Genomic DNA, 15,549 nt, shown 5'->3' on the forward strand with positions numbered 1-15,549 from the left:
AACGAATTTTAAAATAACTCTTTACTTCTGATAGTATACCATTGCCATTGTCACAGCAGAATTCATTATGCATGCAAGAGTCCATGAAAACGCTGAATGTCCCACATTACTCTAAACTCGGCCTCGACTATTTTACACAGTTCACATTTTACAGTTCTTGCATAGATTTTTGAGAACACACTGTTTAGAGGCAGCTACACCCCTGAAGCAGTATTAAATGGAAGGTTAGTGATGAAAGGCACCGGGGAGAGAACTGCTGAAGAGTTGCTCTTGTAGTAGGCATATTGGACATGTGTGTCATCAGTACTCTTGCATTTTCATTGGTGTGTGAATTCATTACTTTCATTCAGCAGTTCTCTCCCCAGTTCCTTTCATTTGACACATTTCCCTTTTGAAGAATTCCTTTCTGCATGGGTTCTTTCCTCCTCCTTGAGCAAGTTAGGCAGCAGCTCGAGTACATAACCACAGCTTTCATCTGCAGACATAGGGTGCCAGGCTTCCCAGGTCTGCAAAGCCAAACCCAGCACATTGCTTTCTGCCGACAGTCGTAGGTGCAGTTCTAGAACACGGCCAAAGAAAGCAGTATCACTAGAGGATGGATGTTAAGGAAACAGCTCAAAGTCGGAACTCTGCAAACAAGCCCAAAGAACTTAGGCTCACTACTAATTTTTAAAAAAATAATCATAAAAAGAATTAAAACTCTTCACAAACACAGAACCTCATTCCTGCTACCACGGGTCACTAAATCAGACATAGCCCTCCAAAGCGTGCCAGCACTTATAGCAAGTGCCTGCAAAACTGACCACATGCAAAGAGAAACTCCGCCAATACATTTCAAGAGCTCTTTTTAGGATCTCCTCCCAAGCGTTTCACTGAGCTATACTAGAAATAAACCTGACAAATGCTGGAGTGCTTAAATACATTACATGAAGCTCAAATTCCTACAACTAAAAACAAAATCTGAGACAAAATCAAATGGATGAGCCTCACTCAAAACTCAGCCCTCAATATATATTTTCATACATAATTCACGCTAAGCGAGAATATTCATCATCTTCCCGGCGGAAAAACAAAACAACCCCCGCCCAAAAAACTCCCAAAACGACACTTTGAGGTTATATACATACAGATACATCAGCACCAGAAATGTCCCAGACGTATTTGTTTCACATGTACGTTACTTCCAACCATCGCTACGGCGGTGCCGGACCCTTCATATACCACCTGCCCGGTCGCTCCGCCGTTGCGCTCGTCGCGCTCGTAGCAGGCCGGGCCCGCCGCTTACAGCCCCGGAGCGCGTCCGGTGGGCCCGGCGCTGCAGAAGGGCTCGGACCGCCGGCACAGCTCGACCGCGGCACCCCGTCCGCCCGCCCCCAGGCTAGCCCGGCCCGTCTGCGGCCCTCGCGGGAGGCTCGACTGGTGGCCCCGTCCACAGTACTGTGCGCCCCACTCCCGTCCCAGGCCTCACCGCCAGGTCCTGGGGCACCGCTCCGCTCATGGCCCTCACTGTGCCGCTCCGCCAGGCCCGTGCGGGCAGCGCAGGCCCCGGCTCCGACCCCGCCGTCTCGCCCTCGCCCGGCCCCGCCGCCAGCAGCAGCAGAAGCCGCTTCCCCACGGGAGAGGCCGCCGCGTCCGCCATCCTCGCCGGGCAGAGCTGCTGCCGCCGTCGCCCGAGCGCCCCGGCCGCAGCCGCCGCCCGAGGCACCGAGAGGCTCCTGCCCCGCGCTGGGCCCGAGCGCCGCCCGCCGCCGTCCCGGCGTGCACTGCGCGGTCGACCCGGCCCCACAACGCCCCGCGCGGGACGGGCGGGACCGGGCGGTCGGAGGCGCCGTCGGGAGGGACGGGCCCCGCGGCGGAACGGAAGGGCCGGTTGGCCGGCATGGGCCTTGCCTCGGCGGAATCGCTCATGACCGCCAAGTTCAAAACCTGGAATTATCGCAGAAATTAAGGAGTTTTAACCTAAACTTCGAGGTAAACACACAGAAGAAACAGTGCCCGCGTGTCAGGCTAGATCCTACAGGCAACATGAGGAACTGCTGACAGCCCTGGAGGACCGGCAGCACCGCACAGGATGGGTGCTTCGCTTTCCAGTGAGGCAGATTTTGGAAAGGGGGTGCATTTAAGAAGTAATTAAGATACAAAATCAGTATGGGAATGAATTCAGCTTTCATGATTAGCTAATACATCTGAACAGTTACCATGTAGCACAGCGCAAAGTCCTAAACCTGCTCCTTTTCAACATGAACCACAAAATACTTAAGTATCCTACAGCTAGAAAAATGATATGCGATTTTATATCTGTTTCTGGTAGTGCAGTAAAGGCACAGTAGCAGTGACAAAAACTGGAATGAGGAGCGTATGCTATACTCCATGTTGCCCTTTTGCACATATTGTTTCTTCATTCTGGCAGAGTCCTATTTGACACTGAATTAGCAACAGCAAAGGCAAGTTGCTTGCTTTCACTTCCATTTATTCAAATGATTGTGCCCGGTTGTTTTAAGTACATGACATTTCCTCTTTGTTACTTTCTATTTAGAGGGATGCAATGTACTGACTGGTACATGGATAAGGCAACTGCCAGTACCAGTGGAACAACTACACTCAGAGTATCAGCAGTATCAGCACTCAGTGCTCTCCTCCTGTGCTGTACAGCATCTCTGAGTTTTGATTTACTACACACACCTAGATTTACTATCTCCCCTCCCCCATTTTTTTTAAGTACAGTACGTACATGAAACATTACTGAATGGTAGCAGAGCCATTATGTCTTGCATCTGAGTGCCATGGTAAATCAAAGATCAGTACTACATTCTTTGAAGACCAGTCTTTGCCCTCATGTCTTAAGTTTCTTTACTGAAACAGTAAGATCATCAGCTGTGCACCAGAAATAGTATTATCATGTGAAAGATTCCCAGTGCTCCTATGCCCCTTCCCATTCTACCAGCTCAGACTCCCACTGCCATGATAAAGCAGACCAGCACTTCCCATCTCCCAAGCATGGTTCTGGATATTCCAATGGCATACAGCACCAGGTGGGCCAACAGTGATAAAATCCACCAATACCAGGGGTTTCCTAAGTGTCATTAATGACTGACCCACACAGCATAAACCATAAAGCATGAATTAAATTCAATTTATGAAATACCTATCTTTTCTATGCTAATTCTGTTGCACCAACCTCTATTACAAGTTAGAAAAATTAGTTTCATGAGCTGCATGTTAATTTCAAATACTATTTTACTGTGAAAGCGTAAAGACAGCTACTGCTGTTAAACTGCATACTTAAATGGCTGCAAAACCAGACATCACAATTTTAGCATGTGAGAAATCAGGTAAGTAACCACCAGCCTACCTCCAAAGGTGTCCCTTAAGCACTGAAGATGGCTTCTTCTCCAGACTGCCACCTGCACAGCCCCGACTAATGGTCAGTGCTACAGCATACAAAGAAAGTAATTTTCCAGGGACAGATTTTGTGTAATTTACATAATTTGAGAAAAGTGGGACTGATGCAGACACTCACTTGCACAGGTTTTCAACCCTCCCTTTCAATACTGTATCTAAGACTATCCCTTCCATAGACAGCAGCCGTGTTCTTTGGAGAACTTTATTAAAATATATCCAAGAAGTAATCAAACATTATCTAATGAGCCAGAAGAGAACTGAAGTGAGGAAAACATCTATACAGAGGACAGTGCTGTAAGGTTTTGTTTACATGCTTTATTTCAATGTTTCACAGTTTAATCATTGTCTACAAAAATATATTTCTGAAACTCTGAGTCCTCTATAAAAAAAGCTGGTCAGCAGCAGTGACCCTGACAAACAGAATGTACCTTGGGATAGTGTGAGCACCTCCTGTAAGCAGATTAGTGCGACTAGGGGAACTCCTGCCTCACCCTAGGAGACTTCTGTTCTTTGGGATTAAAGCTCTGCACTAGTTCTGAAGGAAGGCCTTCAAAAAAAAAAAGTCATTCCACTTGTGTATACTGCACTAAGCTTGGGAAGAGGAGCTGCAAGTTCAGTGTATCACACAACAAAGAGTGCTAACAAAGCACTTGGCACTCAGGGAAAGAAGACATCAAGATGCTGTAGTACCAGTAAATTTTTCTTTGAGTTACCCATTCAGAACAGCCTTTGTCTAGTGATAATAGGTTCAGGATGTGGAGGTACAAACGGCATACAAGCAGAATAATCCTATAAATGCAATGTCCTTGAGGACAAGATAAGGGTTCTGTTCATTTTTACCTCAACATTTTCTGCTGTGGCTTTAATCAAAGGGAAAATTACTGTCATATCCAATAACAATCTTACATCGTGTTTGATAGAACAGAGCCACTATCAATGCTGTCAGCTTCAACTCCTTGGTACCCATTTCTTACATCATCGATCATTTAATTCCTATGCTTACTAGTCACTAGTGTATCTAGCCACCAAAAGTAGGAACTGAGAAACTGAAGTTCCCCCAAATGAAATCTTTCTACTCTTCCTCTGCTTAGTTATTTGACTGTCTATAGAGTTACTTGCAGTTAAGATGAAAAAAAATAAATTGCCTCTTCTAAAAAAATAAATCTATCTTGCATTGTGCTCTAGAAAAGACAAGGTCAATGTACCCTGATCCTCAAAGCTCGTAACTAGAAGCCCCTTACCACAAAATAATCTCAGACCTGAACCACTGGAATTATCAGCAGCAAATAAAAGAGTAGTTATTGTCAGACTGCTCCCCTAATGTGGTAATAGAAGATGAGCTCTCTGAAAACTTTTCCACACCTGCCTATCAGAAGATCTTTCTGAGCCAGCAGCTTGTGAAATCTGAATTTCCTAGAGATTAGAGAATTCAGGAAAGTGCTGATGGTTATTTTAGGTACATCTGCAATCAATGGGCTTCTGAGCTCCAGGCTTTTGTTCAGAAAAAGTTCTCCTGTAACTCATGCCTACCACCAGTCTCAGTCTGATCTGCTAAACCTGAGCAGCCAAGGAGGTATATGAATTTGAAGTAGAATCAGAATCATCCACAAAAACACAGAAGCCAAGAAACTTCATTGAGACGAAGACCTTATAAAAAAAAGATACTCAGCACTAGAAAACTAGAATTATCTCACTAATACTAAACAGCTAAAGTAAAATTTGTAAGAAAACACCTGAAGTTTACTTCTTAACTGTTTTCTTTTCTTGAATTGCTGGAGGGTGTGGAGAAGGGGAGGAGAAAGGAATTAATCACTGTATTAGTAGTAAGTCACTACAGAGAAGGCAGTATTGGGGAAAAAATTTGAAACAGGAAAAAAAATCTGAGAACTTAGTTACTCTGAAAGCTTTCCTTACCTTCCTAAATTAAACAGCCTAAACAGAGGATTTTGTCCATACTTTTAAGTTGTTTTTCCAGTCTGTTCCCATCTGTTCAGCTTCCAGTCACAGACACACAACAGCGAGAATAATCAAGGGAGGCAGAGAAACCCACACATAGGTTATGCCTCCCATATAGCACCTACTTTAATATATCCAAACATGAACAAATCAATCAGATATTGTTACATCTTGTGTATGGAAAGGCAATAACTGAAGTGTAACAAGATGAAATTAAAGGAAGACGTAGAATTAAAGAAAAATCTTCTCCTGTGGAACCTCTTTCACTGAAGTCTCCACACTCCTCAATCATTTGTGAAGTGGAGAAGACTTGATAACAACAAACCTGCCTTGGCTTCAGGTGAAAAACTGAGAGTATTACTTCTTTTAGTATCACAAAGCCTATTCATGTAAAACAAACTGCTGTCTCGCGTTGCCCTGCTGCCCTGCCCTGACACAGAGATGCAGTAGGATCATCGAATCATAGAATATGCTGAGTTGGAAGGGACCCATCAGAATCATGTAGTCCAACCCCTGGCCTTGCACAGGATACCCCAAGAATCCCACCATGTACCCAAAAGCATTGTCCAAACACTTCTTGAACTCAGATAGGCTTGGTGCTGTGCCAGCCTCCCTGAGGAGTCTATTCCAGTGCTCAGTCACCTTCTGGGTGATAAATGTTTTTTTTTCCCTGACTGTTAAAAGCTGCCTTCTCCACAACAGACAAGTGGGACATCACTTCTAGCTGATGCAATATGCAAAAAGAAAAAAAAAATCCGTATCTTAAAGCTTAGAATTCTAGTGTGATGGATCCCATGTGGATAAATACTGCCATAGACTACGAGGTACTTGCATGTGAGGAACCAGCAACTGCAGCTGCACATTATTGCTACTTGCTGTCTCTCAGTGCATGCTTTTCCTATTTCTGTATTTTCTTACCTTCTCCAAGGTACAGACTCCAGGGTGAACAATTCTGAAGCCTCACAAACATGGTGGCCACCAAAATACATTTGATGACATTTTACTGCCTTCCAACTATTTAAAAGACTGGCTTTGTTACTTTTAACTTCAGGCTTAGAACTGCATAGAGAAAACTTTGTATGGTCGAGAACTAACAGTGCCTGCTCTATGCCTGTTGTCACAGGAAACAATAATTAAAATAAGCAAAGTAATACACAGAGCTTAGCCTGGCTGCCTTCTATCAAGGTTATAATGAAGACAATAGTCACAACTTCTTCAATTCACTAATATTTCTTCTAATATTCCCCCTGGCTACACTTAAAAGAGGTTCAGCCAAATTAAATTTAAGCTACAAGTCACCACTGAAAAGTGTGCACTTGAGTTCGGAACACCGAGGACCATCCCTGATCAGGTGGCTTCACTTCCATTTTCAAGCACACAAAGACAGTTCCCTGTCACAGACAACTGAAGCAGATACATGGGAGAACTGATTCATTAAGCCAAGGGGAGGCAAGGTCACTGCTGCCACGCCCCAGAGAAGGAGAAAGATTGATTAAGAAATTATAACTAAAAGGTTACAAAATAAAGGCAAGAGCTAAAGTCTGTGGGCAATGAAATGCATTCTCCTGTCCCATGTGAACAGGAAACAGTGTCTGTAGGGTATTAAAGAAGGTCCTAGGAGGAGATGCCCTCCTACTCTTTTCTGCTGCCAAAGGAAAGAAACGCTGCTATTGGTCAGCAGGAATCTCTCTGTCTGCATCCAGTTTGCTTGTCTCTCCTGGGGAAGGAGTACGTGGTGCAGAGTGAGAAACAGGAGGGATCCCATGAGCTACAATCCCTTCCACTACTGGTGGTTCTGGTAGCCCAGGGTTGGCTACTCCCACTATTCCTGGAGGAAACCTAAAACCAACAAAAACATAGAAATTACAAGCTTGTCCAACAAAATTATTCAAAGAAAAAGGAGCCACACCCTCAGACGTGCTGAAAATAAATCCCTCTTTCTAACAGAAACGCTCTGAGATAGAACACAGGAAAAGTCTCCAGAGCTGAACAGTAGTAGTGGTATCCTAATACCAAATGACACCTGTTTGCAGACAGACCCAGACAGTCTGAGGTCACACACTAAGCATTTGAAAACAGAGAGAAAATTTAGCTCCAGTTGAAAATATCGTGAGACACTCTATAAAGGCACCTGGAGGGCTAGGAATTCCCTCCCCAACAGCAGGAGGGGTCTAAGTTGCAGTTATCCTTCACTGGGCTCCAAGGCAGAAAAAGTAAGAAGCTGAACTAATAAAACAGCTAGATGAAAAATAGGAGAGTGACAGTCATGAATTAGTAATGAACTATTCTTCCATCACTTCCATTCTGCTTCCCTATGTCCTCTCCATAAATACATCTCAACTTCTGTAGATCTCTCACAGAAGGAAAGAAAATATATTTCCTACTTTGCAGATGGGAGACAAACAGAAGGGAAGCAACCTGCCCACAATCACTTAGCAGGTTTGTAACAGATAAATTCAAATACACTCTGTTTAGACTACTGAACAAATCCACTGGACAATGTCTCAGTAATAGTCCATATCTGGGCTACCTGTAAGAACTGTGCTTTGTTTATATAGCCCTAATGATATGCATGACTCCTAATGTAGAGTTGCAGTCCTTTTTTGGGACATTCAGCAGGTTTTCTTATATTAAGGTATCTCTTGGGCATGACTTCCAATGATTTGGAAATACTGACTGGTATGCAGGTGGAACTAAACATGACCAAGTACATTTTAAATACTCATATAGCTTTGGAAGTGCTGCTGTTAAGTTTTGGGAAAGAGCTCATATAGAGTATTTAGGAACAGAGACATACCTGTTTGCAGGTACAAGCAGTTCTCAAACCCCTGGCCCACTTCAGCAGGAAGATATGCTTGGATAACTTATGTATCTCACCTGTAAGCTGCAGCTCCATTGAGTTCTGGGTGGACAGTTGCAGGATCAATATTGGACCACTGAGCTGCTAACAGCAAGTACTCCTTATTAACACAGTTTCTCAAAGCATCAGGTATGTGACCTGCAAGGGCACCAAAAATGACAAAAAAAAAGAAAAAACAGAGAACAGGTAGGAGAGACTTGTTCCCTGCAGCATTTACAAAGGAAAGTGGAAAGGAAAAGTGCAAAATCTTTTAATCCACTTCCACAGGGTAACAGTGGGTACAGGAGACTCTCCTCTGAGCACCTGGTGTCTGGGGACGGCAAGAAACTCATCTTTTCTTCCCACTTCTATGATCGTGTGAAAATTACTGCCACAAACTGCAACTGCCAAGCCTCACCTTTTTCAAGAGACAACATGTACTGTTCAAGGAAAAAAGCATAAAGTAAAACTGTCAAAGGAATTTTTGCAGAAGATTTGGAAGATGTAGGTAAAAAGGCTTTTCCAAGGGAAAGAGCCGCCTCTGGCATTAGGTACAAGAATTCTCAGAATTGCCTCAGAAGGCAAAGATACAATTATCAACTTACACTCTAGTTCCAGAAACTAGTTAATGAGTCTAAGTTTTCAGAACAATCATCATAATCCTTGCAGTGAACTAACAAAAAACCACTAATTCAGCAGCAGCTGCAAATCTTCTTCATTACCTGTAATAGCTCTGCGGATCTCTTTAGCTGCGTCTTCTCTGGATTCAATCGAAGCCTGTTCACTGTACCAGGCAGTGTGAGGGGTGCAGATAACATTGGGTGCATCTTTTAACGGCCCCTGAGAAAAACTGGGGGGAAGAAGGAAAAAGAATCACTTTTTTCCAGAAGTGATTACCCCATCTGTCCTCTTGTGCATCGCTATAACCCAAATAACAACAGTAACAACAAAAAACAACCTGCCAAAAGAGCCATCCAGGTTAGGTGAACCACCAGAAAGCAGCAGGCATGCAGCTACAACATTACCTGAAAGGCTCAGACTCATGCACATCCAGTGCTGTTCCTCTGATTCTCCCCTCTTTCAAGGCTTGTGCTAAGGCTTTCTCATCTACCAGCCCTCCCCGGGCTGTGTTCACTAAGAAACAGCCCTGACGCATCTGGAAGAAGAAAAATAGTATGTGCATTGAGAATGAGACTTTTCGTGGAAGCTAAGTGAATCTTGGGAAGTCTAGTGGAAATGAGCAGGAGTCTGCAGTGATTAGATGAGGCCTGGAGGAACTAGGAGTGCTTTCACTGCAAAGCTTACCACAGGGGAAATGCCTGCAAGCAATGCTTGAGAAATTTGCTTTAAAAATCAACAAACAAAACCACAGGACAACAAGGGCAAAAGTGGAACTCTCAAGTTCTGCACTCCATAGTCATCCGACTACATTAAAAAAAAAAAACAACCGAGGATAGGAATCATGAATCAAGTATCCAGCTATACAAAACTGGACTACAATGTCCAAATGTCTCTCATAATAGCACTGGAACGCATTCATAGACTATTGGAGTTTAGCCCAAGACTGGTTTTGCAGTGGGTTTGGGCAAAGAGGCTTTGGCAGTGCTGTGTAAAACAGTGTACACAGTCCCAGCCACATCACATCTAGCTCTAACCAGTGCAGTAAATAATTTCAAATTATGGAATCACCTAAAATAATCTTTATAAAGGAAACTACTTTGCAAGAATAGCCAATCCTATTTTTCTCTTAACATAAAATTCTATACAGCACAAAGCACAGGCACCCGGATCCACACACTCCCAGCCTCTAAAGGCAGCAGGAGGCACACAACAGAGGCAGCAGGATTCACATGCTCTTAGCCTCTGAAAGCAGCAGTTTCGGTTTGCATTCATTTCCACAGTGCTCTGTGGGGGAAATCAAGCTCCTGCTGCACCTGTTTAATAGTGAAGTCATTGATGAGGTGATGGTTATGTTCATTCAGGCTGCAGTGCAATGTGATGCAATCGCTGTGCATTAGTAGATCCTGCAGGGTTCCTACTCGTTGTAAACCCAAGGATCGCTCCACTCCATCCGGCAGATAGGGATCATAGAAAATCACGTTGAAGCCAAAGGACTTGGCTCGCAGAGCCACTGCCTGTCCAACTCGGCCTTCACAAAAGAAAACCCACAATCATCAAGGAAAGGTAAAACAAACTTTAAAGACAAGATACTGGGGTAGACTGGGAGCCTACACTGAAGTTTACTGCCAGGGCCCAAGGTACTGCAGCCCTGGAAATCCCTAGGATTGCCATAGGGATCCAGAGGAGGCTATTCAGTGCTGCTCCTATGTAGCTAATTCTAGTTCTTCCCCATGCAATAGCCAGAACTTAGTTAAGAAGCAGTTCTGTTTTCAAACCAAATCTAGACTCTGAGTCAGAGATAATAATCTGGCTACAAGAACTTGGAGAAGGAATTGGTAGCCACCTTTCAGGCTGCTTTGTTACTGATAAAGAACCTAGCACAGAGGGGAAACAGTCACCGAGGAGAGCTGTATGAATGTTCCAATTCTTTTAAAGATTTGAAATTGAAAAAAGAATACCCAATCCCCTGATATATACCCAATTCTTGAAGATATCCAGAATAAGGCCCTAGCTTTCCTTAGGGGTCAGTGTGTTTCACAAACAGCTGTAGAATTATCACTTTTCTCAGTATGTGACTCTTAACTTCCCAAAAACATTCACAGTTCTCTTTTAAGTCTAACAATTCCCATCACTTACCTAGTCCAATGATGCCCAAAGTCTCCCCACGGATACGCACAGCACCTCCAGCCACCTCTCGAATCTGTTCTACACTTGAGGCTCGATTCCCTTCCCGCAGAGCCTGATGTAGCCAAGTAACACGGCGATAGAGGTTCAAGATGTGGCAGAGGGTAGAGTCAGCAGTCTCCTCTACTGAGGAGGAAGGGATGTTGCAAACTGCAATGCCTACAAAACCATAGAGGTCATATAAGACTTTTAGCATCACAATTCTAAACCAACATAAAGCTCTTTAAGCACAAATGCTGAAAGATGATTCAGTACTCCAGAACTCAAGAAAACACAGGATTCATTTCAGAACCTCATTCTACAACAACACAGATTTGACCAGCCATCTTTTCAATTCCCCAGGAAATACCATTCTTTCCTTATAAATATCTATTTGATTGACACACTCACCAGAAAAACAAACAAACAAATGAAATGAGAAAACTGGGCCATACAACTGATACAAGCAATTGACTGTTTTAAGAGATTCAAAAAGATGCACTCCTTCCACAGATACTCCTGACAAATTAATTAAGGCAGACAAGACTGTACAAGAACTGAGACAGATGGCTGAGGTCCTCATGCCTCATGGTCCAGATGCTCACTGCAAGCATCAGCCTCTCCAGGAGCAACAATAAGTAACTAACTCATTTAATGCAGACAAAAGCCCCAGGAGCTTCTCTAAATCCATCTGAAGTTAAACTTAAAAATAATAGTACATAACACTCCCACTCTAGAAGAATATACAACCACAAGGACCATAAAACCCACGGCCACAGCTATCAGGTAAATTAGGAACACAAACAGAGTTGAAGTCCTAGAAGCATAAATTACTGTCAGAAGAGGGAAAACCAAGGCAACTGATCTACCTCAAAAGTCCATTACCTAGCTAAAAACTGGAAATAAAAGCTAGGCTATGGTTGAAGGCATCAGTGTTCTGTAAGCCTAGCCAGAGGAGACATTTGGCTAAACTCAGACCATGCTTTCCCATGAGAATTAGGAGAGCAACGGCAACAGACAATCCCAGTTATCTGACTGTTTTTCTCTACCAAATTATTTCCAATTTTGCCATAATGCCACACAGACAACTCAGAGGACATGAGTAGGGTGATAGAAAAACCCAATTCCTCTTAATGTCACTGGTTACCATCTCATTCAACTCTAGACAAGCCCCATACATCCATCTGTTACACAACCAGACACAGATTTGTCTTCACATGCAGTATTATACCTAAATGTAAAATACCACAAACACAGACAACAGCACTTTAGTCTGAAGATTCAGAACATACAAGGAACAGTATCTTGCCTCTGAATGAATTAAAAGGCCTGGCTAAGCATGAAAATAACCATTTATTGTCCATGAAAAAGCAAATCTGGCCATATGTAAGGGTCATCACACTGTCGCTCCAAAGCAAAAGTGGCAAGCAATGGTCTGATGGTGAAAGAAATTTGACTCATTTCACCTTGGATTAATGAGTGTACAGTGGGGGTAAAGGGAAATCTTTGAATCTGAATGAATCAAAGATATGGATGTTGACCTTAAGTAGAGAAATGTAAGACTAGGTTCCAAACTCAGCACCAATATGTAAAGGCTGGACGAAAGCCAAGGACCTTGACAGGAACTCTTGAGACTGTTCCTTTGAATTACCCAAATGAAAAGGCTCTTTTCACCTAATTCAAGCACTAGCCCAATACACACTCTCTGTTTATTAGAAATTCACCCATTCTTACAGATCTGAAAATTCCAATACTTGCCTATTTCAATTTTATATACTAATACCTGTATTTGATTTAAGCTTAACAAGACCTGCATTACATTAAGGAAGCGTTTGGATCCCTTACACTTATAAAACGTAAAAAGACGGGGAAGGGTGAGTGATCCATTTCACCTAGGAGACAAAAAAGTCCAGAAGTATCACTGCCATCTTTTTAATAAATAGCACCTTTTTGTCACCGGATCCAGACACTTTTCACATGCCTAAGGTTCTAATAAAGTTTTGTATCAGAACCTACTTGCATATACAAAATTAAGAGGAAAACCTATGAAGCATTTACAGTGAGTTTATCCTGCACCAGCATTTGAGCATTTGCAGGCGGCTTTCAGACATCAGTTTGCTCAGCGGACACATAAAATCCAAAGTGACCTCACTAAAAGTTACCTAGACATCATATTCAGGTTTCTGAATCCCAAACAACGAAAAAGACACCAACATCCATAGCAGAGCAATCTGAAAACTGAGAGTCTTCATTGTAAGCCACCTACCAGCTCCTCTATTGGTCAGCTTCCTAAAGACACTTGATACTGAGCAGCTCCAAATCTTTATACATAAAAGTTTTTAAATGCACTCAGTTATAGAGCACAAAAACACGTGCACTGTTCCATTTCACATTCATTTCTGATCACAACAGACACCTAATGGTGTCATCATACCTAATTCTGCAGCGGATTTGATGTCAACATTGTCATAGCCACTGCCAATACGCACAATGACCCTGAGGGCTTTGAATTTCTCCAGATCCTGACGAGAAAGGGTAATGGTGTGATACATCAGAGCTCCTACTGCCTCATTCAGCACCTATAACAAAAACCAGTCCAAATCAACATCTGGTTTGGTACCTAAGAGGCAATGCTCTATTTCTGAATCTTGCATATCTTCTTGCCCACCTTTTCATGGATTTCCTGAGTTGACTGAGCATCACAAAATGCCACTGTAGCAACATCCTTCAAGATGGGCATCTCCACAGTGCAATCTCGTCCATCCAGGAGTGCAACCAGTGGTCGTGCTGGCATTGGGCCATTCACAATAGGAGGCCGTATGCCTATTAAGAAAGTCAGCAGGAGCGATTACATGACAGACAAGAATTCTGGAACCCTCATCTGCTAGTCCAATAAAGTTGCTAATAGTATTTAGGAACAGATTAGGCAAAGCAAAACACATGAATAGGAAAAAAACACAGGGAAAAGACACTGGAAAAAAACCCACAACCACCTCTGCCACTACTAATAATATATTAGAGGTGATCTACTCAGCAATCCTACTCCAGGCTCCTTAAAGGAGTGACAAAGTCGCTTCATACCTCCTCCCCAGTGACCTGCCCCACCTCCATGCCAGCATGCCCAGACAGTACTTCCCGCTTAACTGAGCAGAACTTGTATATCCACAGAGCCTCCGACAGTCACTAGCATCCGGCCCTTTCCAGAAGGCCGCAGGCAGCGCCTCGGCGGACAGCGGGGCCCTGCTCGCCGCCGGCCGGGCGGACGCTCAGCCCCACAGGCGCGCAGCGGCTGAATCGGGTCCCGGCGGCACAGGGCAGGTGCCGCCGCTCGCCGCCCGCCGCTGCCGCCGCTGCCGAGGGGCTCGCGCCTCGCCTCACCTTCGCAGATGCGGTCCAGACGCTGCCGCTTCACTTTGTGCCGGTCCATGGGCCGGGCGGGGCCGCGCCGCCCTCGGCGCCGCGGAAGGACCCGGGACCCGTCACTCGCCACCCGCGCCGCTCCGGCGGAAGCGGAAAGACGCGGCTGGCCCCACGCGAGCGGCATCGCCGCCGAGGTGCCGCGCGCTTCCGCTTCCGGTCCGCGGACCTTGGGTGTGCGGGGGAAGCGGTGCCGAGTCGGGGCTGCTCCCGGCTCAGTCGGTAGTCCCGGGTCACAGCCGGCTTCGGGCCGGCTGGGGCTGCAGGGATCAGACCAGGAGGGTGCTTACAAAAAGCTGGGAGGTGGATCCTGGGATGTAGCTTCAGGTCTTCCTAGAAAGCTCTCTGTGCGTGGGACAAAACAGGGAGCTATTCAGATCGGCTCTGCTTCTGTTTTGCCACCTTTGCAGCCACCTTCCCACCCCTGTCCCGTGGTTCTGGGAGTGGATCAGCGCTGCAATACTTGCTCGTCTTGAGAATCCACTGGATAAATCACGACAAGGACATCACTAAGCAAGTTCTGTACAGCTTATTGACAAAAAAAGGCTATTTATTACACAAACATTCCTGATGTGAAGTCCATACACATACTTTCACGCAGCCCTTTTCTTCAATACCTCCCACATTCCATTCAGTTAGGCCACGATATGTTTTAACAGACCTGTGTGCGTTCCTCCTGCTCTATGTTGGACTCGGGCAAAAAGAAACGTGATAATTGGAACTGCCAGCTGGCGACCATGTATTGGGAAGAATGGGTTAAAAGCCTGTTGAGGAGGATTGTAAACTCGAAGCTGGGAATAATCCTTGCTAAACCAGTGTGAACACTCTGATGATCCTCCAGCATGAGACCAGTTTAAAGGTGCCTGTGTCTCCCCTTGTGTGCCTCTGCCAAGGGATTGCTGTGGGGATCCCCCAGTTAGCAAGGGAAGGGAAATAAATTACTCTTTGGAGTTTAGCCATGAGTTTGTGGCTGTCCTGGCTGCTGTCTGCCTGTGCTGACACTGACTCAGGCAGTAAAACAATAGCAAGGTTAGAATGTTTGGCAAAGATAGAGTGCTTACAAAAACGTGTTTCAAGGCCAGTTGGGTTTGATGGCCCTTAAATATCTCAGATTATTTCATGAACTGTTTGAAACAGTGACAAAACCATCA

General features: G+C 44.5%; 2 protein-coding genes across 2 annotated transcripts in view; both read right to left on the minus strand.

The window, feature by feature from the left end:
* The window catches only part of KDM3B (lysine demethylase 3B), a 41,828-nt gene extending 40,174 nt beyond the window's left edge, over positions 1-1,654 (minus strand). Inside the window, exon 1 of the mRNA XM_014893319.2 lies at positions 1,469-1,654. Coding sequence (XP_014748805.2) covers positions 1,469-1,639 — 171 coding nt within the window. The 5' untranslated portion in view covers positions 1,640-1,654. The remainder of the gene's footprint in view (positions 1-1,468) is intronic.
* Positions 1,655-3,588: 1,934 nt separating this feature from the next.
* On the minus strand, positions 3,589-14,496 carry LOC106863760 (C-terminal-binding protein 2). Its single transcript, XM_014893320.2, has 9 exons — positions 14,360-14,496; positions 13,650-13,804; positions 13,416-13,560; positions 10,955-11,161; positions 10,132-10,346; positions 9,223-9,353; positions 8,920-9,047; positions 8,236-8,356; positions 3,589-7,197 (listed from the first exon to the last, which is right to left on the minus strand). Exons 1-9 carry the CDS (start codon positions 14,406-14,408, stop codon positions 7,026-7,028), a joined length of 1,323 nt encoding a protein of 440 aa, XP_014748806.1. The 5' UTR covers positions 14,409-14,496; the 3' UTR covers positions 3,589-7,025.
* Positions 14,497-15,549: the final 1,053 nt, after the last annotated feature.

The sequence above is a fragment of the Sturnus vulgaris genome, chromosome 15 (genome assembly GCF_052056855.1).
Source record: "Sturnus vulgaris isolate bStuVul1 chromosome 15, bStuVul1.hap1, whole genome shotgun sequence".
NCBI lineage: Eukaryota > Metazoa > Chordata > Aves > Passeriformes > Sturnidae > Sturnus > Sturnus vulgaris.